The sequence below is a fragment of the Ciconia boyciana genome, chromosome 2 (assembly GCF_034638445.1).
Source record: "Ciconia boyciana chromosome 2, ASM3463844v1, whole genome shotgun sequence".
NCBI lineage: Eukaryota > Metazoa > Chordata > Aves > Ciconiiformes > Ciconiidae > Ciconia > Ciconia boyciana.
In genome coordinates this window covers 129,348,000-129,373,401 of record NC_132935.1, presented here as the reverse complement: position 1 = coordinate 129,373,401, position 25,402 = coordinate 129,348,000, and the positions used below count along the sequence as shown (strand labels likewise).

The following is a 25,402-nucleotide window of genomic DNA, read 5'->3' as shown; positions in this document are numbered from 1 at the left end:
CCTTTTAGCTACAGTACTATCCAACAGAATATTTTGACACTAAAATGGAAATTATATATATTATTTCAACTTATGTTTACACCATTGTAGGACTGTCTTCTACATTGGTAACTTAGTTGATATCATCTGTGAGAGGTCACCCTCCTGTGATACTAGAAATAATTTTCTCATAATAATATGATCAAACTTGTTTCTCTCAATAAGTATAATTTCCCTTCAGATACTTAAAATCACAAAATATCAAGTTCTAGTGCAGTGTTTCAACTGCACAAAATGTACACATACTCCTATTGTCAGACTGACAGAACTAGAAGCAGTAATTATAGTGCAAATAAAAGCATACTGTGTTTTGGGTTTTGCCTTTTTTTTTTTTTTTACTCACTTTCTTAATAAAATCAGGTATCTCCTTTTTGTCTGAAAGCTGGTTTAAAGAGGAGCAGCACTCTACCTCCAAGACATATCCTTCACTATGGACATCACCTTTTGGAGACCTAGGGAGACAGAAAAAAAGAATCAGTTTCTGTTCTTAATACTGGATACCCACACATCCCCTTTATAAGTATTTCCTATGCAGAGCTAACCTTCACACAAAACTTTGGTTCCAGCACAGTCACTCCATTGAGTTCAACACAGTTCTGACAAGTGGCAGCTACAGCATCTCACCTACTTGCTAGGGAAGGAAATCACACCAATGACTGCAGATGGTGGAATGCCTCAGGGACTTCCAAATTTCTTTATCTGTCCAAGAAACACTTTGTCAGCCTGGCATCTATGGCCAATGCCAAGGAGATGCACAGGTGATGTAACTCAGAATATGCAGAAAGCAGGTTCTAATGCAATGGGCTGACAGATGGTCTGGGCCCCACAGGGCAGCCTGACGTAGGGTGTGTTTCATGGACAGTAATTAAAGGAATCCCTTCTCTTACCTACCACCGTTCAAAGTCAACATTTAAAAATCTGGGGCTAATCAAAGTAGTCTATCCTTCAGTCTTACCTTATGCTTTGTTGTTGAGAAATGTAAAGCTATGGGTGAAATCCCTTCTCATTCAGAAGACACTAACTCCTAAAAAAATTCAAAGCGTATGGTATCTGCCATATACATTGCTGAACAAATCAGTGCTGTGGAAACATGGTATCAGTCAAATATGCCAAGGGAAAGTTTGGAAGTTAATGATCTTGAGAAAGAGTCTGTAGGCGTGCACTGCAAAGCAGTGCTGCTGAAGGCAGTTTTCATCTCCTCCAGACTCCCATGAAAGGAAACTGATACGCCTGATCAGTAGAGGAAATCTAGAGAATCATTTGTTTTATCAGTTCTTTAGGAAAACACATGAAGGAATGTACAAAAATAAAAGCTAGCCTATAATTCTTTGGATTAGTAGCAAAGTAATTATCTTAACATCCCATACAGAGAATCAAAAGATCTAGTTTGAAGTAAAGAACTAACCCTAGCCAGCAGTCACTTGATGCACTGGGTACCTACAGGACAGGAAGAAAGGTGCAGAAGTTTGAACTGAGAGTGCTGAGGAAGCAGCAAAACAACAAAACAAGGGCTTTGCAGGCTTGCCATGCTCGCAAAAGCAAGTCTGTGTAAAAGCCCTGTTCTGGGGACTGAGATTGTGTGACACGTAAAACACGCTTCAGCTACAGATGGTCTCAGGGGCTTTCCCGAGATGCTAACAGTTACTTGGAGCCATGGGATGCGTAGGCTGCTGACTGCAAACTGGTAGTGTGTTTCCTAGGCAATACTGCAGAAATTTTCTGAAGCATCACATGACATTATGTTTTGTACTTGATCCTCCCACTTTCACACAGGCTATACTCTCACTTCATTTCTCTTATCTCACTTATACATGGGACAGGTGGTACCAAACTACGGTTTGGGAACACTGGAGCCCTTTCCCTACTTGTTTTCCCCCTACTTTCTAGGTTCTTCTCATAACTTGTGGTCCCATTCTGCTCTTGACTCTGGACAAAAATTTTAACAAAACACTGGTGTCCATGGAAACTCTCCAAACATCTTTACAGGATTTACAGAAATCATTATTAGGGGACTAAAAGTTTTCCACCACTACTCCTCTGTAACAGGTGTACAGAAATTAATTTAAGCAGCAAAGAACAACTTTGTTGAGGGAAAAAAAAAATAATTTTGTGAGGGACAACACATGAACTGCAGACAACCATTTTTGCTCTTCTAGATAAAGTCCTAGATAAGATAATCTATTCTGTGCAGATTTTCCACCACAGATGAACTCAATGAATTAAATAACATAAAAATAAACTTAAGAAAGCCTCACTGCTAGAGTACGTATTGTTATACCTACATTTTTTTCTAAAATCTGAATATGACTAACTGGAAATGTAGCCCTGATGTTATCTAGCCATGTTCCAGAGAGAAATAAGTATGAGCTAGGGCTCTCTAATGCTCTAGCAATCAATAAATCATCAAAACTGCCACTTGATATTGCAATGCTAAGTCCATACAACATCAAACAGAGCAAACACAATTCTCCAGTGATTCGGTTGCTGTATAATAACAAACCACAAGTGGGTTAGTAGGAATGGGGAGCAAGGAACCAAGCCCTTTTTAGATAACCAATCCCATTTTTTGGGGGACAACCCCGAGCCTCTACAAACGTGAATACCAAACACTTCCCTTGCCAGGGCAACCCACCACACTCACCACAGCCCCCTTCCAGCCTGGCTGAGGAAGCCATACTCCCAGTCTTGAGACTCTGAAATAATACAGCTCAAATTCAAAGTTAAGATACCAAATCCCAAAAATGAAGTATGTGCCACACTATCCATGCTTATTTACATGCAGATGACACCAAGCTGAGTGGTGCGGTTGACACACTTGAGGGATGGTATGCCATCCAGAGGCACCTGGACAAGCTGGAGAAGTGGGCCCATGTGAACTTCATGAGGTTCAACAAGGCCAAGTGCAAGGTCCTGCACCTGCGTCAGGACAACCCCCGGTATCGATACAGGCTGGGGGATGAAGGGATTGAGAGCAGCCCTGCAGAGAAGAACTTGGGGGTACTGCTGGATGAAAAGCGGGACATGAGCCGGCAATGTGCGCTCGCAGCCCAGAAGGCCAACCATATCCTGGGCTACATCAAAAGCAGCTTGGCCAGCAGGTCGAGGGAGGCGATTCTGCCCCTCTGCTCTGCTCTGGTAAGACCCCACCTACATCCAGCTCTGGAGTCCTCAGCACAAGAAAGACATGGACCTGTTGGAGCATGTCCAGAGGAGGGCCACAAAAATTATCAAAGGGACAGAACACCTCTCCTGTGAAGAAAGGCTGAAAGAGTTGGGGTTGTTCAGCCTGGAGAAGAGAAGGCAGACCTTCTTGCAGCCTTTCAGTACTTAAAGGGGGCTTATAAGAAAGATGGGGACAAACTTTTTAGCAGGGCCTGTTACGATAGGACAAGGGGTAATGGCTTTAAACTAAAAGAGGGTAGATTTAGACTAGATACAAGGAAGAAATTTCTTACAATGGGGGTGGTGAAACACTGGAACAGGTTGTCCAGAGAGGTGATAGATGCCCCATCCCTGGAAACGCTCAAGGTGAGGTTGGGCAGGGCTCTGATCAACCTGATCTAGTTGAAGATGTCCCTGCTCATTGCAAGGGGGGTTGGACTAGATGACCTTTAAAGGTCCCTTCCAACCCAAACTATTTTATGATTCTATGATTTAACATGAGGCCCAGGAACAGGATAAAATGGGACAAACATAGAGGCACAATCCTTCCTGTGCCCACTCTTTCACCAAAGCCTGTTCTTCACGTAGTATTCAGGTCTCCACGTAAACTGTGGCACTGCTGTAAAGACTTGCTGTGACAAACATAAAACCTTGCTAGCTCCAAAAGAATGGGAAACACTGCATTTTTCATATTTAAACCCACTGGCTCTCTGTAAAAACAAACTCTTCAACCTATATTGGTGAGGTTTATACACAGGTATAAGGAAGAGGGAAGTTCACCCTTGAACCACTCTCTCCTAATTCCTTTCCTCCCCCTCAACAGCTCCCTGGACTGCTTTTGTGCAGTTTTTGGAAGACCTACTTCCAGCTTCTTTAAAAGGAGTACGAGTTATCTGAGATACAGATTATATCCATAAAAATATAGTGATTCTTACTGCAACTGCTTCAAATGACCTGTTTATTTTTCCACCTTTAACAAGCACTTACTTTGAAATACACCTGCTGCTTGTAAATATTTAAGCAAACAGGAGACAGTGAATTCTTCCTCTAAGAGTCTCAGAGCTACCTCTGCACTAGAGCTCGTGAAAGAAATTGCATCAAATACCATCGCACGCTGTTAGGAACATTATTTTACAGAACATGCGTAGCAGATCCTACTAAAGGCCATAAAATCTTTAGTTAAAATCTTCCAACAGAAGTACTTTATATTACCAAAAGTATTTTTCCATGCCTTCAAGTAAAATATGTCCATACATGTTAAAGTCTTCATCTATTACTGGTAGTTTTCACCTTTTTAGGAAACATTTAAGAGCCCATTACTTTGTCAAAAACAAACAAACAAAACAAAAGCCATAGCTTTTCACGTGAAAATAATAAATAGATGTGGATTTCACAGACTGCAAAAATAATTTTCTGAGCAAATCCAGGTGGGCAAGAAATTATTTCCAGCCTCTATACAATAAACAATGGCTTTCATAAATGAATCGCAAAGTATTTCATAAACATCATAAAAGTCTCTCACTAAACTCTTCGAATATTATTAGTATAGCCGTAGAGAAGTAGCTAAATATAGGTACAGTTAAATTCTATACTGAACAGAAATTATTATATTTTTGGTTTTATTCATTTAATGGGACTACTTTTAGGACCACTTTCATTAGAGACTATGAATTAGAATCCCCAAAATATGCACATCAATCAAGATCACAGAAGTCAGAGGAAAAGTCAAAAGCAGAGCTCAGGGCTCTTGACTTCAGTCTTGTCCCTGCACTTGCGTTCCCCTGTTCTCTTCTGAAGAAGGACTGATGTCAGTCATTTGAGAAATAACCCAATAATCCATACGCTGGAGTCTCTTATCAAATGTATAGCACAGGAAGTTACTGGGAGTCCAGTGTATGAAATATTTTAAAATTAAAGCAATAGTTTTATGTAAAGTTAATTTCCACTTTCCCATCATAAAATATTTCTCAACAGAAAGAGTAAGAGAAAGAGAAATGCTGAGAACAGTTTAGTCAAAAAAATGTGTAAGCCCCAACAGTTTGAAAGATCTTCCTTTTCTTCTGGATGTACAGTCAGCAATTTCTTCCTCTTCTTCCTCCTAGGTTGGAAAACCGAATCTTTCTCCCTTCATTGTCTGCAAACATTCCAGCGTTTTTTATTACCTTTGTTCCTCTAATTAAAAAAATCCCTGGGTTAATTAAAAATGGCCCAGCCCTGAAAGAAGCACACCTGGATACAGTAAGGCTGCACCCTTCTTGGAAGCTTAGATGAACCAGAAAAGCTGGTACACCCCGACTCATTACAACACCCTGCACTCACTATAACGCATTTTGTGATACCTGAGAAGGAACAGAAGGGACAGTGGACAGTGCGAACAACGCCATCGCTTCGCCTGCAGTGGGGAAGGGCAGTCTCCTGCCCACCACCCCAGGCGAGGATAACCACTGGTTAATCGTGGAGACTGACAGAAAATTTCACTGTGTCTGTGAAACTGTGTATGCATCCTGGGCTTTCATTTGTTTTTCTTCCTTTGTTATATATCTCATTGTTTGTTTATCTTTACCGATTTTCTCAAAGAAGGATTTTTCTGTCACTGTAGGTACTCTCAGTGACCACCATGGACAACCTTAACCAGGGTGTGGCAAAGAGCTGAGAGGGAATTTCAGTCTACCTGGTGCTGTGCAGAGGGACGGCATTTGCAGGCCTGTTGGGCTGTGGGCAGAGGGTACCCTCAAGTGTTACTGATATGTAGAAGGCTGAGGACCACAGACTTAAAAAGAGTGGCGTCTTGAATCCTAAATAGGACCTCTAGTGCCATTAAAGAAGAAGAAAATACATAGAATAAATAAGATTTTCACTTATAATTGGAAGTTCACTGGCCAAAAATATTTTACGATGGTTGTTTCAGTAGGTTGTCATTTCCTGTACAGCTGTTTGCAGTTAAGCACCATTTCATGGTAGATAAACCATTACCAGCTGTAGAGTACCAGTAACTTACACGGTAACTGTTAAAGCTGACAACTTGGTGTCTGTAACAAACTGGATTTCTAATCCTTTTCAGATACAAGAAGGAAATGAGGGAGCCAACATTTGGTCTTAATCTTCCTGAAATTCTCCACGCCCGTGAAATCAGAAAGCTGAAAGCACACTTGCAAGCTGCGCAGACACTCTAAAATGACTATTCGATTAAGATGATGCTAGGAATACAAGTGCAGTTTTGAGATTTTCTACTACACAGGAATAGCTCCACAGTTCAAAATATAACTGTACATTTATAACAAACTGATCTACATTACAAAAAAATAAAACCACATCAAGGTGATTAACATGAGCAGTTGATATCTGTATAATTCCAGGTTAAAAATCTAGCAAAACTAGAGTATCTGAAAACCAAGAAGGCACAATTAAAAACCCATAGGTTTTATGATGCCCACCCAACAAACACACCATTTTTTATAAAAATAAAAGCAGGTATATTGTATCATAACAACCTCAACTCTAACCCACGTGACATTGTTTTAACTTTATTACCTAGGCATTTTCTTTACTTGGAATTCTCTTATATAGGAAACCATATGACTGGAATAGATATTATTTGTTAGTAAAATTTATAAACTTTTTTTAATGACAGCATATAGTTTCTTGAGAAAAGTTCAGGCATGTATGGATACATAGGCATCTTTAATGTGCAGTGTTTATAATTTTGAGAATACAGATGAAAGAACATTTATTTTGGGTCAATGTTAAAAGTTGTTGTGAGGAAATATGTATTTCTTTGAACTTGAAACAAATAATAAGCTTTAAAAACACAATCCATTGTCCCTTGAGCTAAAGGAAGATATCTGTTGACTCTTGGGTATGGAATAAATATTATTTTTTCAGCAAGCTGAAATCAGCCTGCTGAGAGCAACAACACACACTGCATTTGCACACAAAACATGTTTGATCCTAATGCTCATGAAGGCAAGGTCAGACATTTGCCATCTTCAAGCCTAAATCCTACATGAAAACCAAATAGATACACATACACACACACACGCATTTACATTTAAATTAAAAATATATTGTACCAATGCAAAGTATCTACTTTCAAGAACTCAAGCAAGCACAGAAGCACTGGAGGAGATCACTGATATTTTTTGTCAGACTGTATCATTGTGAAACGCCTTCAACTGGAGTTCCTATATCTCTGCAGCAATCTTTTGTAGCACATTTAGGGCCCATGAAGGAGGAGAAGGTTGGAAATAGTCAGCATGGATGTAGCAAGGGTAAATCATACTTGACCAACCTGATTGCCTCTGATGTTTAAATGAGGGGATTTGTGGACGAGTGGAGGGAGGGCAGTGGCTGTCATTGATGGCAATTTTAGCAAGAGGTTTGGCACTGTCTCCCACGCTATTCTTGTATGCAAGTTAGAGTACTACCGTCTGGAAAACCAGATGAATAAAAACCAGTTCCATGGTTAATGTGACGCCCTGTCTGGAGGCCAGTGACAAATGGAGTGCCCACCCAGGGGTCTGCAACCTGGGACCTGTCATGTTTAACATCTTCATCAATGACACAGAGGAGGGGACAAGGTACGCTCACGTCAAGTTTGCAAATGACATCAGAGTGGGGAACACAGCTGATGTGTCAGAGTGCACGCTCCAAGAAAGCTTGAGACCACTGTGCATGTTTTAGACAATGATGTGCCACTGAAGGTCAAATGTGGCATGAAAAATTTTCACATGGAAAATGAAGAAATATCCACAAAAACTCAAAGACAGGCTTGCCAGGCAGAGGCACTAGTCATGGCTCAAGGCTCTCTCCACTGAATTCTACACAAAGTCAGAGCAAGAACTCCCTGTTTCAAGTGCCTATCAAAAAAGCATGAAGAGAAGAAAAGCTTTTTGGAGCTAGAAGGTGTCGCAAACAGCTAAGAATCAGAAATTTGATGAATTGTCTGGATGTTTTTAGAAGCATTTTCCTTTGCCTTCAGAAGGCAAATGCGCAAATCCAAATGCCAGAGGACCAAATCAAGACTTCACAAAGCATAACGCTTCCAGGGGCTGCTGCTTTTTCCCAACATAATTATGTCTTTTCATACTTCATCAGTTCCTTGGTATAATACAGTTTTCCCTTCTTTCATGGGAAGGGCTGTTCACTACTATTAAAAGGGGAGTTTAGTATGACTGGAAAAAGAGTGAAAAATCAGGACTTCCCCTCCAGTCAACATAATTAAGCAAATACCAAGTGGACACTGACAACTGAAGTGCAAGCACAGATCAAAGAAACAACACAACAACGACTGTTTTGTTTAAGTAACTTCATGTTGCATGTTTAAGCCATTTCAATCTTTTGCATTTACATCATGCTACTTTACATTTTCTACAAATCCAGACTTTCTATAAATCCATTTTCTACATTTTCTGTAAATCTAGACTTTAAATGACACAGAGGACACAAAAATTTAGCTATATCTCAGAAGATGCCATTAATTGAAATCACTTGGAATTAATGTTGCATACCAGCAAAAAAAATAAACTGTAAAAATCCTGTTTTACTATTAAACTTTTGAACTCGGTCCACCAAATTCCTTTGCAGATAAATAGAATTATTTTTGGCCAAGTGATGAAAGTTTGCATTTCATCAGGATTAATGGAGATAGGGAAATTATAGAAATAGAATCAGAATCATGTCATCAAGTGAATCACTGGAACACCTGACACCTCATTATTTTACAGAAAGGGGAAAACATCTGCAAAGTTGAGGTAAACATGGACGTCTACTCTAAAAAAATTATTCTTAAATTATACTACTTAGTCTACTTCTGCATGGGAATGTTTCCCTGCTGATTGCTTTATTGATTGGAGGCAAAACCTGTAGAAGGGTATGTCCTAGGACATAGATGGAACAACGGAGAGAAAGACGTCTCTGGAATTCAATTTATATCCCCTGCTTCACTCTACTGTGGTGAAATGGAGCATCTGCAAACACATCAAAATTATTGTAAAGCAGACAGTTTATGAGCCTGGATCACGTATCTTTCCTAGTGGAAGAGAATGGAGCTTGCTTTCTGGTGCACGGTATTTAGAAAGGGAAATTAAAACATTTTAATTGACACTGAGTTTTGAAACTTTAAGACACCAGACAGGGGTGTCACACTAAAGGGACCTGGGAATAAATTAAGGAAGCTTTGTGCTACTGTTTTGTTACAATTTTGTTCAGGGCCTGACTTGGCAGTTTGTTTGCAGGGACCAGGTTATCTGCAACAGCCACAAGCTGTCCAAAATAGTAATGAGCACAAGACACCTAAACAGTGATTATTATATTAAAAACTAGCGAGTATGGAAATAAAAGGGCCAAGAGAGAAAGGTTATTACACATAAGAAGAACTAACGATCTCTGTTCCTCACGGGAACGTAAGCAACATACATGTTACTCTCCTTATCTTGGTTCGCCAGAACCTCCCAAATGCACAGACCTTCCCCTGTCCCCTCTGCTAGGAGAGATATGCTGTCACATGTTCATGCTTTCCAGGGTACCACCATATATCCCTTTTCCTGAGATTCTTGTCTTCAAGTGTAAATCAGTGTGAATCAACTTTTCTCAAGCATGAATCAACACGAACCAGCAGGCCAGGGGCTACACTTCACACCTGGAGCCTTCCCTACATTCAGCAAAAAAACCTGCAAAAACCTGGGCTTGAAGATTTTTCTTTACATATTTTACGAGATGCCTTCTCCAAGAAACCCAAGTACTTCAGAACTCAGCACAGACAGTAAAACAGTCAACTGCTTTTTAATTAAGAAGTCCATTGAAATTTAGAGAGAGAAAGAGAGAGAGGAAGTATTCATAGGCGCATTGAAGTTATTATTCCTTTATCCGACTCTATTCTATTCGACTTCCAAATCACTCCCAAACAACTGGTTAGTGTGCACAATGCAATTAGGTGCTACAGAAATATTTAAATTTATTATATTAAATTTAATGAGAGCAATAGCAGAGTCCTTCAGCTATTTGGTAGACTACCTTCATGCCCAATTCATGCCTCTAAAGAATTAAACACTCCTATATTTACTTCATTTCTTTAATTGAATATGACATTTTTTGCAGTGCAATCAATTGTATTGTTGATTAAAAAAAAATTAAAAAAATCTGTCCTTTACTTTCATATCCTCCCTAACATTTCCAAGGGACAAATCTTCTTTTTCAACTTTTACAGCTTCCATATATGTTTGGAACAGGTTTCCTCAAATGTCCTAGTGCAGGAATGACTCCTACTTCCTTATTTACCAGAAATGATTAGATAGCTAAGATAATGAAGCCACAGAGATACCAGTACACCAGATTAAACACAAAACTATTGTAGTGACTTTAAAAGGCACCTTAAATGTACAATGACGTTGCAAATTCACACTGAGTATTTTAAAACTCCAGGACAATGGCAAAATAGGAGGAATAACACTAATAGGTACTTTTTCCATTAGTTTTAATGCATAACATGTCTAAGCACTACCTTTTCCATTTTATTCTTGAACAAATTAAGGCACTGCAAATCTCAGTGACAGAAGCAGCAGGTAGTTCCTGACACACATCATCTGCTGCAGCTAGTATAGCCTCTTCCTACCTTTGGAGAGGCAGTGCTACAAAACTAAGTCCTCAAAATGTGAGTCAACAGTATTAATTTTAAAACACAAACCTGACATATAAAGGTGCAACACTGATTAAAGACTAATTCAAGGTGTTCAGTGCTGTCTCTGTGTATACAGAATTGACATTACTGTACCAAAAAGGCACTAATACAACAATTTCATTTTTGTTCCATTCAGGCAACAAAAATAGCAAGGTGAAAAACCGCACCTGGTATCTGCCAGACAACTGACAGATGAAGCGTATAGTGTTGGAGCCATCCGTGGTGAAACACCTGCAGTAAGAAAGGAGCTACAGCCTCAGGTGTTTTGCAGAAGGTGTCGGGAAGCCCAAGGGTGGGCCCCACACCAAGATACAGAGCTTTTTATGAGTCCTTGGCTCCCCATGAACACCTGGCACCACTGTTACAGAACACAGCAGGGGACCACTTTGTACTTCAGAGCATAAATGATGTTACTAGTGATCCTACAAGTGTAGCTGGCCTACTTATACTCCTAAAATCTTACAACAGAAATAAACGCTCATCTGATCAACAAATATCCTAAGCAGACCTTAATTTCTACCCAAGAGTTCAACTGTTTTATACAGAGATAGCCTACAGATGCCAGAGACCTGGTAGTCCTCAGTGAAAAAAGTATCATTTACTCTTTATCAGCAGTGTAATGAGAAAGGTTAATTTAAAAATTAACAGTATGTCTTTTTTTCCCTACTGTCGCATATTTTTTTCTCCCCAGCTGTTAGTGGAATGCGATAAACTCACGGTTCAAATACAGGTGGTCTCTATGCAGGCCACGGTCATCTGAAATCTGTGCAACACCCATACCTCTTCATTGCGCTTGGCAATGAAAACATTTGTTGCACCCACACACTACGGAAGCAGCTTCTCCCATACTCTCACCCAAACTCAGGAACATTTAAACTACATGAAACACCAAACTGACGCCATTTCCCTTTCTGGTACTTGTCTGTTTTTTCCCACTGCACCAAGTCTCTTCCGCTTCCCTAGGCAGTCAGAAATGATAGATAAGGGAATGCAAAGAAATGGAGTGTGAATGTAAAAGGAAATATAATTGGTTCAAGACTCTCTACTGTCTTCAATTTTGTACAGTCATTTACAGCTGTCTAAAGTGTGTGAAACACTGGCACCCAAGTGAGTGAGTAGGCAATTAAGATTTTGTACTCTTTTGCAATCATTCTGCACAGATGTAAACTACTGGATACGGTACGAGACAGCAGCAACACACTGAGTGCTCTGGCTTGAAGACCATGTCACTCTGCCGAGCAGGATGATGCTTTTCCCTGATGTGTCTTCACAGCTCAGTCCTGGAAGATGCTGAACCATTGGTCCCCAATCCAGCAGAAGTGCTTAAGCACTTACTTAACATTGCAAATTCATGCATGTAAATACTCTCATTATTTGCAGCAGGGTATTTTGTAGGCAGGGAAAGCAAGGCCCCAAAACCAGGCAAGCTCAGCCCAATATTACTCAAGAAGTCCACTGTTCAGCCAAACATTTTATGTTTTGACCATAAAACTGGAAACCCTTTAAACAATAATATTAGGCAAGCCAGCATGAAGTTCTGTATTAATAAAACTAAAAGCAAGTCAAGGTAAATTGAGAGTTATTTTAGAAGCTAGAACTGTCTGCAACACCTAATGCCTACATATATTTGGTAATGAAACGCAAAACTTTCTCCTTAGGTGTCAGACTGAAGTTCAACCCTGTTTGTAATTGCTACCAGTTGATTACCAGGCTGTAGCAAATTGAATGGTGGTTTTACTTTAAAGAGGTGTCTAAAACAGTTACATCCTTTCCTTCATGCATCAGCACAAAGAGAGGGACTAGGATCGGCAAATGAGGTTTAATTATCCCTAGCTTTCAGTACAGGTCACTGTGAAAAGGGGCAGTCTGGGGAATGCAACTAATGTAGGAAAACTGCGCAGAACAGCTGCAACAACACAGGTAGCTGCAGAGTTATGGATGGTCAGATAATGTTAAATTATGTTTTAAATCATTAAAATCACAACAAAAAATAAATATATGTTTTAAGTACTCAGATTTTAATTTCCTTCTGGACTACTTAACAGCACATTCTACTGATTTTTTTAAAAATCAGATTAAAACATAAAAGAACAGTATTCCTGTTCGTTTATTCATCTTCAGACTTTGATTATGTAAAATATTAATAAATTTTAAAAGACTGAACAAAGCAGGAGTCATCTTTTTATTTAAAGAGTTTGCACTGATTGAAAAATTAAAAGAACTTGTATTGTTTAGAGGAAAGAAGGGCCTAAAGTCTACAGATAAATTTAAGAAGTATGCATTAGTACTACAGTTCTCAAATTAATCGCATTAACTGTAACCACCTAAACACAAAATATGCCTTTTCTAAGCAAACATTCTTCTGTCTTAATTTAATCTAATAAATTCTTAAAGGGTACCAATGGGATCATTCTCACAAATTGTCAGGCATAGGGCTTGTTTGTTTGCCTCTCATGACAACACATCCCAAAATACAGAGCATATTTCAACTTGTTATTCTCCGAGTCGTCTGCCAAACTGCAGATGAATTGTAAACATGAAGAACATGTTAAGCCTATTCAAGCCCACCAAAAAAAAGAAAAAAAAAAAAAAAATCAAGCCTTGCACAGTAAACTCGGCTATAATTTCCTGATGTAGGTCAAAACTCAGCAGGAAATCACATTGTCTATTTTTATCCTAGTTCACTGGAAGTGCTTTACCTTTCTGTTTTCTTGATAAGCACAGCCCTGAAGATTTGTTCCTGGGGAGTTTTCTCTTTTTCATCAGTTGGTTGCACGAAAGGGTGGACAGCAGCCAAGATGAAGCCCTGCTGGTACAATTCTTGCAGCTGAGCTGGAAGATCACGCAAGGAGGAGAGCTTGATTGCAGATGATCCTGGCAGCTCAGCTGGAAACAAAAAGAAATTGGTCAATAATCCTACACTAGACTATCATGTTTTTTAAAATCCAGGCTCTTCAGAGTCAAGCAAGCTTGACACTGGTCTACAATATTAACACAAAAATTGACATTTCCTGAGGCCCAGTTTGTATTTCAGATTTTAAGCAGGCTGTCTTGGCGAGGAACTTGTATCAAACAAGAGACACGTGCAATTAAACAAGAAGTCAGATACATTAAAATGCCAAATTCACTACATAGTCTGGCAGAGATGAAGTAGAGGTTTTAATAAAAAGAAGGCAGTTGGTCAAAAGATATTCTAAGTTTTAGTAGTCGTCATAGCAAAGCAAGTTGAGGAGAGCGAGCCATGAGTCAAAAATATAAAACAAGAGAAAGGGGACAGGCAATGAAGATAGAACATGTCAAATTCAAAAGCAATAAACAGAATCATCTATCTACACAAAAGTTGTACTATCAGACTAAGAGATCACTAATGCAAAATGCTGTTGAGATCAAATATCTACCAACATGTCTGAAGACTACTTCGTAGGTATAGTGATAACAAGAATACTAGGAGCAATGCATACCCATAATGATGAGAAAACTTTTAGAATAGACACTAAACCTTATACCTCAGGGTTTAAGCAAACCTATACATATTAGAGATGAGGATGAGACGTAGCGCATGAAAATAATCCTTCCCCAATCTGCTTACTGTGGGGTTTTATGCCTTCCTGTGAAGTATTTGATGCTGATTCCTGTCAGACACTTGACATGCACACAGATACTGCAGTCAGTACAGCAACTGCCCTTATTTCTTTGGAGTCTTGTGGGCTTCAAAAGAAAATCCCATAAACCACCTAAAACAACCTTCCATTCTCTTTCTCTCCACATCAGTAATTCTTCATATGTTTTTCATATCTTATGTGAAAAGACATCTTTCTTTCCTGACCTTTGCCTCTTCATTTCCATCTCTCTTGGGGGATATTTATTATTTCATCCCTAACCATGCTAGAGCATATAGGGTGGTGAGGTGCTGGATGGTTTCCCCTCCCACTGAAATCAATAAGGAGGGGATGTTGCAAGAAACATGATGGAGGTTCCCAGCACCTTGTAGGCCTTCATTAAAAAAAAGCACTGGAGAACAGTTTGTATGAAAGATGCCAGCTATGCAAAATAAGGTTTCATTGTACTGCTTTTTTCATCAAACTGTGTGGCTACCCTTTATGAATAATGAAAGAGGTTATCAAAAAACTAATAAATATTCAAAACCAGTAATACAGAGGAATAATAGAATAGCTGTGCTTGGTACGCTTTTTCTTCATATAAGACCATGTTCCAGAAGAGGATAATGGAACTTTTTGACCAAGAACTATAAGATGCAGAATTTTTATTATTTTTGCAAATAAAATGAGAAATCCAAGCAACATGTACGTTGACAGACAATAGGGCTCTACCTTCTACAACAGCATACAAATCACTTCAGAGTCATAAAAAGAAATGTCCCAATGAATAATGCATAATAAATAACAAAACTGACTGTTACTTACTGGACCCTACCGGGGATCAAAATGGGGAAAGAAACCCAGGTGTCAGAACTACTTTTTCCCTCTTGTGGCTCAGAGATTCCAAAAATTTTAGACTATGCACCAAATAGTTTAATTAATTAAAAGAATATGAAAGCCCAAATAACTTTCTAAATGAGGATTTTACTTGAATACATTGGAATGACTAAACACTGTTCAGTAAGGTTAATTCTGGTAATGGTGCTCCAATTTTTAACAATAGTCTATGAAAACTGATGCTTGTCTTGCATATGAACCTAGTATCTGGATTCTTCTAAGGATGCCTTGGTAAAACTAGTAGAAAATCTAGTCATTAACATGGGAGAGTGATTGCTTCCTCCTAAAAGCTAAACATGAGAAGAAAGTGTGAAAACACATGTAATTGGAGCCTTGGGATGTACACTTGATGATTAAAAAAGAAAGGTAATAGAAAATAGAGCTGGGAGAGATCATCCAGCTAGTCCATCCCATTATCTAGAGGCAGGATGAGTTCTAGTTTAGCTATTTCTCTCAGTTTTTCTCATCTATTTTTAAAAACCTTTAGTAATGGAGATTCCACAAGCCCCATAAGTCATGTTTCAGTACTTCTCTATTCTTACTATTCAAAACCTTTTCACAGAATCACAGAATCATATAGGTTGGAAAAGACCTTTAAGATCATCAAGTCCAACCATAAACCTAACACTACCAAGTCCACCACTATACCATGTCCCTAAGCACCTCATCCAAACGTCTTTTAAATACCTCCAGGGATGGTAACTCAACCACTTCCCTGGGCGGCCTGTTCCAATGCTTGATAACCCCTTCAGTGAAGTAAAATTTTTCCTAATATCCAATCTAAACCTCCCCTGGCACAGCTTGAGGCCATTTCCTCTTGTCCTATCACTTCTTGCCTGGGAGAAGAGATCAACACCCACCTCTCTACAACCTCCTTTCAGGTAGTTGTAGAGAGCAATAAGGTCTCCCCTCAGCCTCCTTTTCTCCAGACTAAACAACCCCAGTTCCCTCAGCTGCTCCTCATAAGACTTCTGCTCTAGATCCTGCACCAGCTTTGTTGCCCTTCTCTGGACACACTCCAGCAACTTAATGTCTCTCTTGTAGTGAGGGGCCCAAAACTGAACACAGTACTCGAGGTGCGGCCTCACCAGTGCAGAGTACAGGGGCACGATCACTTCCCTAGTCCTGCTGGCCACACTATTTCTGATACAAGCCAGGATGCCATTGACCTTCTTGACCACCTGGGCACACTGCTGGCTCCTATTCAGCCAGCTGTCAATCAACACCCCCAGGTCCTTCTCTGCTGGGAAGCTTTCCAGCTACTCTTCCCCAAACCTGTGGCATTGCATGGGGTTGCTGCGACCCAAGTGCAGGACCTTGCACTCAGCCTTGTTGAACCTCATACAACTGGCCCCAGCCCATCGATCCAGCCTGTCCAGATCCCTCTGTAGAACCTCCCTACCCTCAAGCAGATCAACACTCCTGCCCAGCTTGGTGTCCTCTGCAAACTTACTGGGAGTGCACTCAATCCCTTCATCCAGATCATTGATAAAGATATTGAACAGAATTGGCCCCAACACAGAGCCCTGGGGAACACCACTTGTGACCGGCTGCCAAGTGGATTTAACTCCATTCACCACCACTCTTTGGGCCCGGCCATCCAGCCAGTTCTTTACCCAGCGAAGAGTACACTCCTCCAAGCCATGAGCAGCCAGTTTCTCCAGGAGAATGCTGTGGGAAAGGGTGTCAAAGGCTTTACTGAAGTCTAGGTAGACAACATCCACAGCCTTTCCCTCATCCACTACAGCCTTTCCCTCATTCCCACATCTGCGGGTCACCTTGTTGTTGAAGGAGATCAGGTTGGTTAAACAGGACCTGCCTTTCCTAAATCCATGCTGGCTGGGCTTGATCACTTGGTTATCCTCTACGTGCCGTGTGATGGGACTCAAGATGATCTCCACCAGCTTTCCTGGTACTGAGGTCAGGCTGCCAGGCCTGTAGTTTCCCAGATCCTCCTTCCGGCCCTTCTTGTAGATAGGTATCACATTCGCTAATCTCCAGTCAACTGGGACCTCCCCAGTTAGCCAGGACTGCTGGTAAATGATGGAAAGCAGCTTGGTGAGCACTTCTGCCAGTTCCTTCAGCACTCTCGGGTGGATCTCATCAGGCCCCATAGACTTGTGAATGTCTAAGTGGTGTAGCAGGTCACTAACCATTTCCCCCTGGATTATGGGGGCTCCATTTTGGTCCTCGGCCCTATCTTCTGACTCGGGGGGCTGGGTAACCAGAGAACAGTTGGTCTTACTATTAAAGACTGAGGCAAATAAGGTGTTAAGTACCTCAGCCTTTTCCTCATCCTTTGTCACTGTGTTCCCTCCCCCGTCTAATAGAGGCTGGAGATTCTCCTTAGCTCTCCTTTTGGTGCTAATGTATTTGAAGAAGTATTTTTTATTGTCTTTTACGGCAGGAGCCAGATTGAGCTCTAGCTTGGCTTTGGCCCTTTTTCCTAGCAGCTGGCCTAAATTTCCCTCTCTGAAATTCAAGATTGCTACTTCCTCACTAGAATATTTCTTTTCTGCATCAGCATTTTACAGTTCCTAATGCCCGTCATGCCTTAATCTTACCTTCTTTAGACTGTATAAACTCAGTCCTTTCAATGTTTCCTGTTTCCTTGTGTTTTCTAGATTTTTAAATAATTTTTGATGGTTCTCTCCTGATTCTCTTCAACTGGTCCACATCTTTCTTCAAGTATAGTACCTAAGCCTCACCACAGTGATCCAGCACAAGCCTCATCAATGCTTTGTATAATGGAAAAGCTCCTTCATACTTATTATACATCCCATGTCAGTTTACATCATCTGGGGAAAAAAAAAGAAATTCTTTTCCCCACAACTAACAACAGCCAAATGTCTCTGCCCTTAGTGAATTTTAGAGGTTTTTTTCTTTCAGTTTTCAAGGGCCATTCTGGATTCTGACCTTCACAGTGCAAACAGCACTTCTCAGATTGGCAAACCTCAATAAACATACTCAGCAGTCTATTGCTGGAATAGTTAGTGAAAACCGTGAATTTTAACAGACTCTGGACAGACCATTTTAAGCCTTACAGTCAATACACCTTTTCGGTTTGATGCTGAACTACTGCTAATTTCTCCTTGGACTAGAGATCCTTCAAAAAGAAAAGACAGTTTCTGTTACACAACTGATGCCCACAAGGTCTACATGAGTTTCCTGGGTCTACAGACCTGTGCTGTGCATTCTTGTTACTCTCCCACAGACAGAAAGGTTTGTGTGAAGTAAATTCCTCCCCAGAAATCCCTGTTATTCATCATCCTCTGGATATTTTATAAGTAAGTTATTTTTCCAGTATCTCCGTGGGCATTAAGTTAGGCTAACAATCATACAGTTCTCTCTAAAAGTAGGTTGAAAAAGGACATCACACCTTCCTGGAGAGTCACGTTCATCATTCAACAGTCTTCAAACTTAAATGATAAGATTTCAATTACTTCTTCAGCTAATTCCTCTAAGGTGCATACCTGTAGATTCAACCAACTTGAAAATGCCTAATTTATGAAACCAGTTGCTGATCTTGTCTTTCCTTACTTTACCTTAGAAAAATGCTAACATTTGGAGAAAACCTTACACAACTTCCAATAAAATCCATTAAAACTTTTGTTTTAGTTGTTAAAGAGAATTCTAATCATGCCACTTTCAAAAGAAAAAGGAAAATCAAAATTGTGTACAACAGGGACTTGTATAAGGTAAAAGAACAAATGAAAAACCAAATAAAATCTTGTGTAACTCCAGTGCTTATTATAAGCCTCTATTTTGACAAAAGATAACGCTGAATTCTTTTAGCAGCCTCCATGTTGCTCTTGAAATGCAGTTAGCTCTAAGTTTTATATTCTGCTCCATGTTTCCTTATTTATTGTTGCACTTCACAACCTGACCTCAAAAGATTCCTTTGTTTATTCTGTCTACATCTAGATGAGTGTGTAAGAAACTTGTAAATGACAGATGCTGTGTTTTTCAATTTTTCTAAGGCTGAAAGTGGCAATAGAAGTGCTGGCTGCTTTTGGAACTGATTACCAGGTAAATTAGTTTGTTGCCTGGCTGATAATTGAAGCTGAAAACACTTCCAGCAGTGCTCAGATACATACAGAAAACTACAGCTTAGAGATCCTTCAAAAAGAAAAGAAAGTTTGTGTTACACAACTGATACCCATAAGGTGACTTTCCTGGGTCTAGGGACTTGTGCATTCTTTGCTGCTAATGGAAAAACCTGACCAAACACTCACACTGTCCCCATCTTGCCACAGAAAAATCAATACAAGGATTGAGTTGACATAAAAATCTACAGGTTGAGTCATGTATATTTGAAAGGAGTCATCTCTGCAGCTCCAAAAAGCAATTTATGGGAAACAGAGGAAGGGGGTGCAGTCTGCCACAGGGATCCTGAGGGACTGAGAGCAGGCTGAGAAATATGGTTGGGGAGACAGGTACTGAGGAGAACTGGTTCCTCCTGTGTTAAGGAGCTCCACTTTGCCTCCCAAAGGATCATCCAGGGCTGCTACCACAGACATCAACCACCAACCAGCTTCAAACAGAAGCACTCACATTACCTCTGACAATTGCGCTATGGTCCATGCTAAAGAGGCAGACATATCCCGATCAAATATTAAGAGAAAAGACAGTTACAGCAACTGTCTACAACAAGTAGGCTAATTTTTCTATATTAAAACAATAGATTTGGGTACCTTTGAGATGCTGCTACCCAACACTTTTAAATAAGGAAGGTATATTATGCTTTATAAAATAAAGCATGGATTCATCATTAGTCCATGCTTAATAAAGACAAGCATCAACTACAGTACATCTTTATAAAATATATATACTCAACAGAATCAGATGCTTTTAACTCTATTCTGTTTGATAAGCAGCAATTTTCCTTTCCTGCTAGTTACGTTTATGACAAAGCTAAAATAAACTTTATTGTTTCTAATTTCTTTCTACTTGAATGATAGCTGTGATGTAGGAAAAATAAAATGTTAAATGCCAAAATGGCATTTACTTAATTTCTCTTTACTGAAATGGTCAAATTCAGGGTCAAATTTAGGTCAGTTTCTCAGTGCTTATCCTTAATACTTTATTTAAAAGGACAAGCATACAGTTCTACTCTAAATTTCTATTATCCTGTGTTAGGCGTTTACTTAGTTCACTTAGTCCAAGAAAACAAATTAAATGTTGGGATTTTTTGGTCTTCATTTTTTAACATGTTTTCCCGATTAAGCTTTTATGCTCTTATTTCAGTCACAGCTGTTAAAAACTGATGGAGCCTTTAATGACAGTTCACATTATACAGGAAAATGTTCCACAAAAATATTGGACTCCTTTTAACTAGTTTCCATTTCCTTTTAAAGTTTTCATGTTCATCTGCATTTTCAAAGTAATGTTCCTCAATTTATTATGAAACATTAAGTAAACCTTTTTCCTTTGCATTAAAACAACCAAAGATCAAATCCATGCGTACATAGATTGTACTTGCTCTCTGTCTGTACTGGGTACAGAAGAAAGCACTTCACACCAATACATGCCCAAAATGTGGTGTATAATGGGGTCTGAAGCAAAAAAAGGAAGACTGACAAACTCACCAGACCCAGACTATTAAGCAATGCAGCAACTCAGTTCCCTGGTAGCTGCAAGCACAAGACTCCTATTTGATCACGCTTAACACACATCAGCAGGATCAGACCCTTCAAGAAATACAGTCGTAACTGTTTTCTTTTTCAAAGTGCAGAATGAGGCTGTTCCCAAGCCCACGGTCATTCCTGTGAGCCATTCCTATTAAAGGCACCCAGAGCCAGAGCCAGCAAGCTAGAGAGTCACTCGTGCTCCTCCTCGTACCCCCTCCTTCCAGCACCGCAAACCTTGCAGGCCCTTCTGCAAAGCTACAGCTCCTTCAGGTGACTCACGGGAAGGGTGATGTCCTCACGTCTCCTCCCCAGGAGAGCTCAGGGCTTATGGAGCCCTCAGAAGAGGGAGGAGGCCGACAGAGGGGCTGCAAGGGCAACCGCAGCGCAGCTCTCCCTCTCCCCACTGTGGGCTCAAAGGCAGGTAGTTGCCCCTGAGCAGGGTTGTGCCTGTGAGCCAGAGCATGCTACACACTTAGTCACTCCTACTCGCTACTTCCGCGCAGCTCCCTACCCAGCATGAATTTTTTGCTGCTGTCCTTGTAAAGGACCCCAATCTCCCTCCTGCACTCTGCAGAGCACATGGGAGGAAATCTGGATAGTGGCCAGGAGTTAGCATTTACGGTCCTTAACATGTCTAGCAACGAGCATGTAAGATGAAAACAAGGTATAAGCAAAATTATGGTCATATGGTAATACAGCCATTACCCCAACACCATCCACTGACATCCTGCAGGGCTTTATAACAGATCTGGCTATTTACCTCCTGCCTTTAGTGACCGCCTTGTGGAAAATGGCATTAGCTCGCTCTGTTGTGCCTCACGCATCCCAACAAGGTGGTCGTAATTGCATGTCTGCTGGCAGGAAACTAAATAGCAACAACGAATGGAGACAATAATGTGGGAAGAGAGTGTATCACCGAGCACGTGTGTGAGCAAACGCATAAATCTGGCCCGAGTCCACAAAATTTCCCGTGCTTTCACACAGGGCACTTCCCGAGCATGTTTATAATTATTTATAACAGCCCTGATCATTTTGTAGAATACCAAAGCAAGCACACTTCCTCTATTTAGTATGAGGATTGCTGTTTCTTAATTTAATTCCTTTCCAGCAACTTTAATTTAATTTAAAGAAATCAAATCTACAGCAGCCTAAGTTCTAGTAGAGCAAAACATTGTCTTTGCATTAGGGCCAGTCAAAAAAATTTAACTAGAAAGTTTATTGTCAGAAGATGCAGTTTCACCTACATTAAAATATTTCATAGGAACATGTCAAATGCAACAAAGTTTTTCATTTGGGTAATGTTCAGGAGTTTAAATAAAAGTAATGCATTAGTGTTTTACATGATCGAAGTGGCTAAGCAAGCAGCATTTTTTCTGTGAATTTGCACTCCGCTTGACATTTTGGAATTACCTTTGTTACTGGAACTCTGATTTCTTGTTGGAAGGTACAATCGCAGTGACAGAAGGCACACACTCACAACAATTAGGATATGCAAACAAACCAGTGCAGCTCCGAGCAGCTAGTTTCTGCAAGCTGAACATGACTGCTAAATGAAGGACCATCCTGTCAGGTCTCTTTTTGGTTTGCCAAAGTCCTCAGGTTTATCTGTGCAGGCCCTGAAGGCTGAATGTACTGCAGCTCCTTATAGAGAGGCAGGTGAACATCAGAATTCGCCTGGAGGAAGGCACAGGGTAAAAATCTATTGGGAAGTGTTGGCTTTTGTCTAATGATGCAGCACAGACTGGAAAAGATCCCCTCTCTGTACTATAAATAAGAACATTTTTAAGGCACTTTTCACTGACTTATTTAGCAGTTGGTTTGGAACAGCTGAAGGAATCCAGATCATCACCCTTTCCAACTATTAAGGCTTACTAAGGCCAATTTGTTACTCTGGAGAGCAGAAAGCAAACTGTTAACTTGAATATTATCAAAACACTTATTGACTGATCCTGGGAGAACACACTTATTTCCAATCGGTATCAATCTCAAACAAAAAAATATTAAGGCATCTATTGCAAATTTTCATTCTTTGTTACAAACACCAAGGAATTCTCCTTTATGCAGGATAAATTGTTTGCATGGCAAAACAACTCAGTCATGTTACTCTCACTTAACTCTAACTATTCTTTCCTCATTCAACCCACAAATAGCTTCTTGTCAACGACAACAACAAAAACCTATCAGAGAATCAGAGTTTCCATATTTCCAATGAAAATAAAGGCAAACCCACTAATAATGTAACTTAAAAAACACAAAGCAGGAAACAGATTTCTGGCGAATTTTGTGAATTCTAAAGAATTCTTTCTGAACCTACCAAACAAATGCTAAAGCAGTACGACTAACCTAGCAGAAAATATATGGTGCTTCTGACACTATTGCACAGCTTTAATTACCTGAAAGACACTAATGCTAGAATTTAATGAGTTAAAAGCTCAAGCTTTTGAAGTAACAACTACACAAGCTGTACTATAGTCTCTTTTCCTTTCTAATAGAGCTTGAGCTTCCATGAGGTGTATATAGAGGTTCCTTAGTTTTGAAGACAAGACAGACAATGCAGGTGCATTGCTGTTCAGGCCATCAGCAGAGGCAAGACACTGGATGTTAATATATCACATTGCTTTTTTCGTTATGCTAAATGCCATTCTCAGTGTTTTTTCTTTCAATCTTCAAGACAAATACAATAAATGTCCCCATCAAAGAAAGTAAGAACGAGTATGGAAGAGAAATCAGGACTTTACATGAAGTATGACTATTCAATAAGCTCCTAGTGTTTACTTTTAGTGAAAATGTAATAATGGAACTTAAAAATATTCAAAAGCAAAGCACTGTATCTTAAGAAGGTAGAGAGGAGAAAAACCACAGAAAGACTGTGAAACTGCATATATACCCTTTGAAAGTATGTATATAAATATGTGTATATAGATATGTATCTATATATACGCATACATACATTTGTGCGTATATGTACACACACACAGACATACACCAACATTCTTGTCTTTCCTTTAGGAAATAGTAGCTATGTGCATTAGTCAAATCAAGAAAGTACTACAATAACTCACAGATGCAATGAGATTAGACAACTTTGTCTAATCAATTGTGTTGTCTAATCTCATTGCATCTTTGAGTTATCTTGTTTGCTGTCCAGTCAAAGTTTCATTTCTGTATCTTGCAAGCATAAGATAAATATCTTAAGAACTGGGCACATTTGCCATAAACATGATGTGATTATACATGGGATGGTTTCATTTTTGGTGTTTCAGAAAAAAGGAAATACCCAGGCTATCACCTCCCCTAAGTGAAAAAACAACCACTAAACAGAAGTTTAGTTACCTAAATAAATTGACAAGCACTTCTTAAATGACTCACAGCTTACATACATTAGCTTGTGGGCAAAATTATGCAAAATGGGCAAAATTAAGACCACCTACTAGACGCAAGAAGGGTTAAGACTGTGCAAAAAGCAAAATGAAAGAAGATGAAAAAGGGGACAGACTTCTCATTTAAACTGTGCACAGAAAAAAGAACAAAATCCTATCCTTTCTGTACTTCAGCAGCTCTTTGAAATGTTATTTTTTTTATTTGTCCCTCCCTCCTGCTTGGTTCTACTTCCTAAATTGATGCAGACCAAACACAGAGACCACAAAGACAGATAATTTACATTTCACAAATCCAAGAAAACTCCAATTATGTCTAACCAAAAGGAGAAAGTGTTCAAAGTTGCAATATTTTATTCATACAGACTTGTTATCTGTACAAGCTCCAAAAGGCAAGTATTACATTGAACTACAGAGGAGAGAAGGGGTTAATTCTGAACTACAGTAAGGGCCAGCATGTTAATTCACATCTATTTCCAACCCCCCAAAAAGTACTGGTTCCCTGCCCTAAAGCCTTTAGACACCAAGTTAATTTCCTGATGGCAATACTTTAGCTGCCAAAGTCAAACACTGAATGCCGTTCATTTTAACAGCTTAAGAAGAAGTGAAATAGGACTTCCCATCACTTCCACCAGTGGCGCAGCAAGTTATGTCCTCTCACAGCAAGTAGCCAGTAACCAAATACTTTAAAAGGGAGGGAAAGAGGAGCTACCCAAGGAGAAACAGAAGTAAAACCTATTGAGGAGATCTTCTGATACGTTAGAAGTTCACGGCATCACAAAATTTGGAGGGCTGATGCATCTTTTTTGCTTTGACCCCTCTCTAGCTAATGTGCTTGCCATTTTTCTTAGCAGCAACACTAATGAACACTAGCGAGTTTCACAGCTAACCCTGCAGCCTACAGAATCCTCTCATTCTCTCCTTCTCATACTTTTTAATACATATATGTCTTTTCTTCCTGGCATAACCCCCCCCTTTTCCCTTTCCTCTGCTCCTCTCTGTTTTATGCTTCACCTTGATGTT

The 25,402-nt window shown here is 39.8% G+C and overlaps 1 protein-coding gene across 2 annotated transcripts in view; it reads right to left on the bottom strand.

The window, feature by feature from the left end:
- The window catches only part of RFTN1 (raftlin, lipid raft linker 1), a 102,166-nt gene that overhangs the window by 46,321 nt on the left and 30,443 nt on the right, over positions 1-25,402 (bottom strand). For both annotated transcript variants that reach the window (XM_072854026.1, XM_072854025.1), the window contains exons 3-4: positions 13,576-13,762; positions 383-491 (exon numbers count right to left, since the gene is read on the bottom strand). In XM_072854026.1, the coding sequence (XP_072710127.1) occupies positions 383-491; positions 13,576-13,762 (296 nt within the window). The remainder of the gene's footprint in view (positions 1-382; positions 492-13,575; positions 13,763-25,402) is intronic.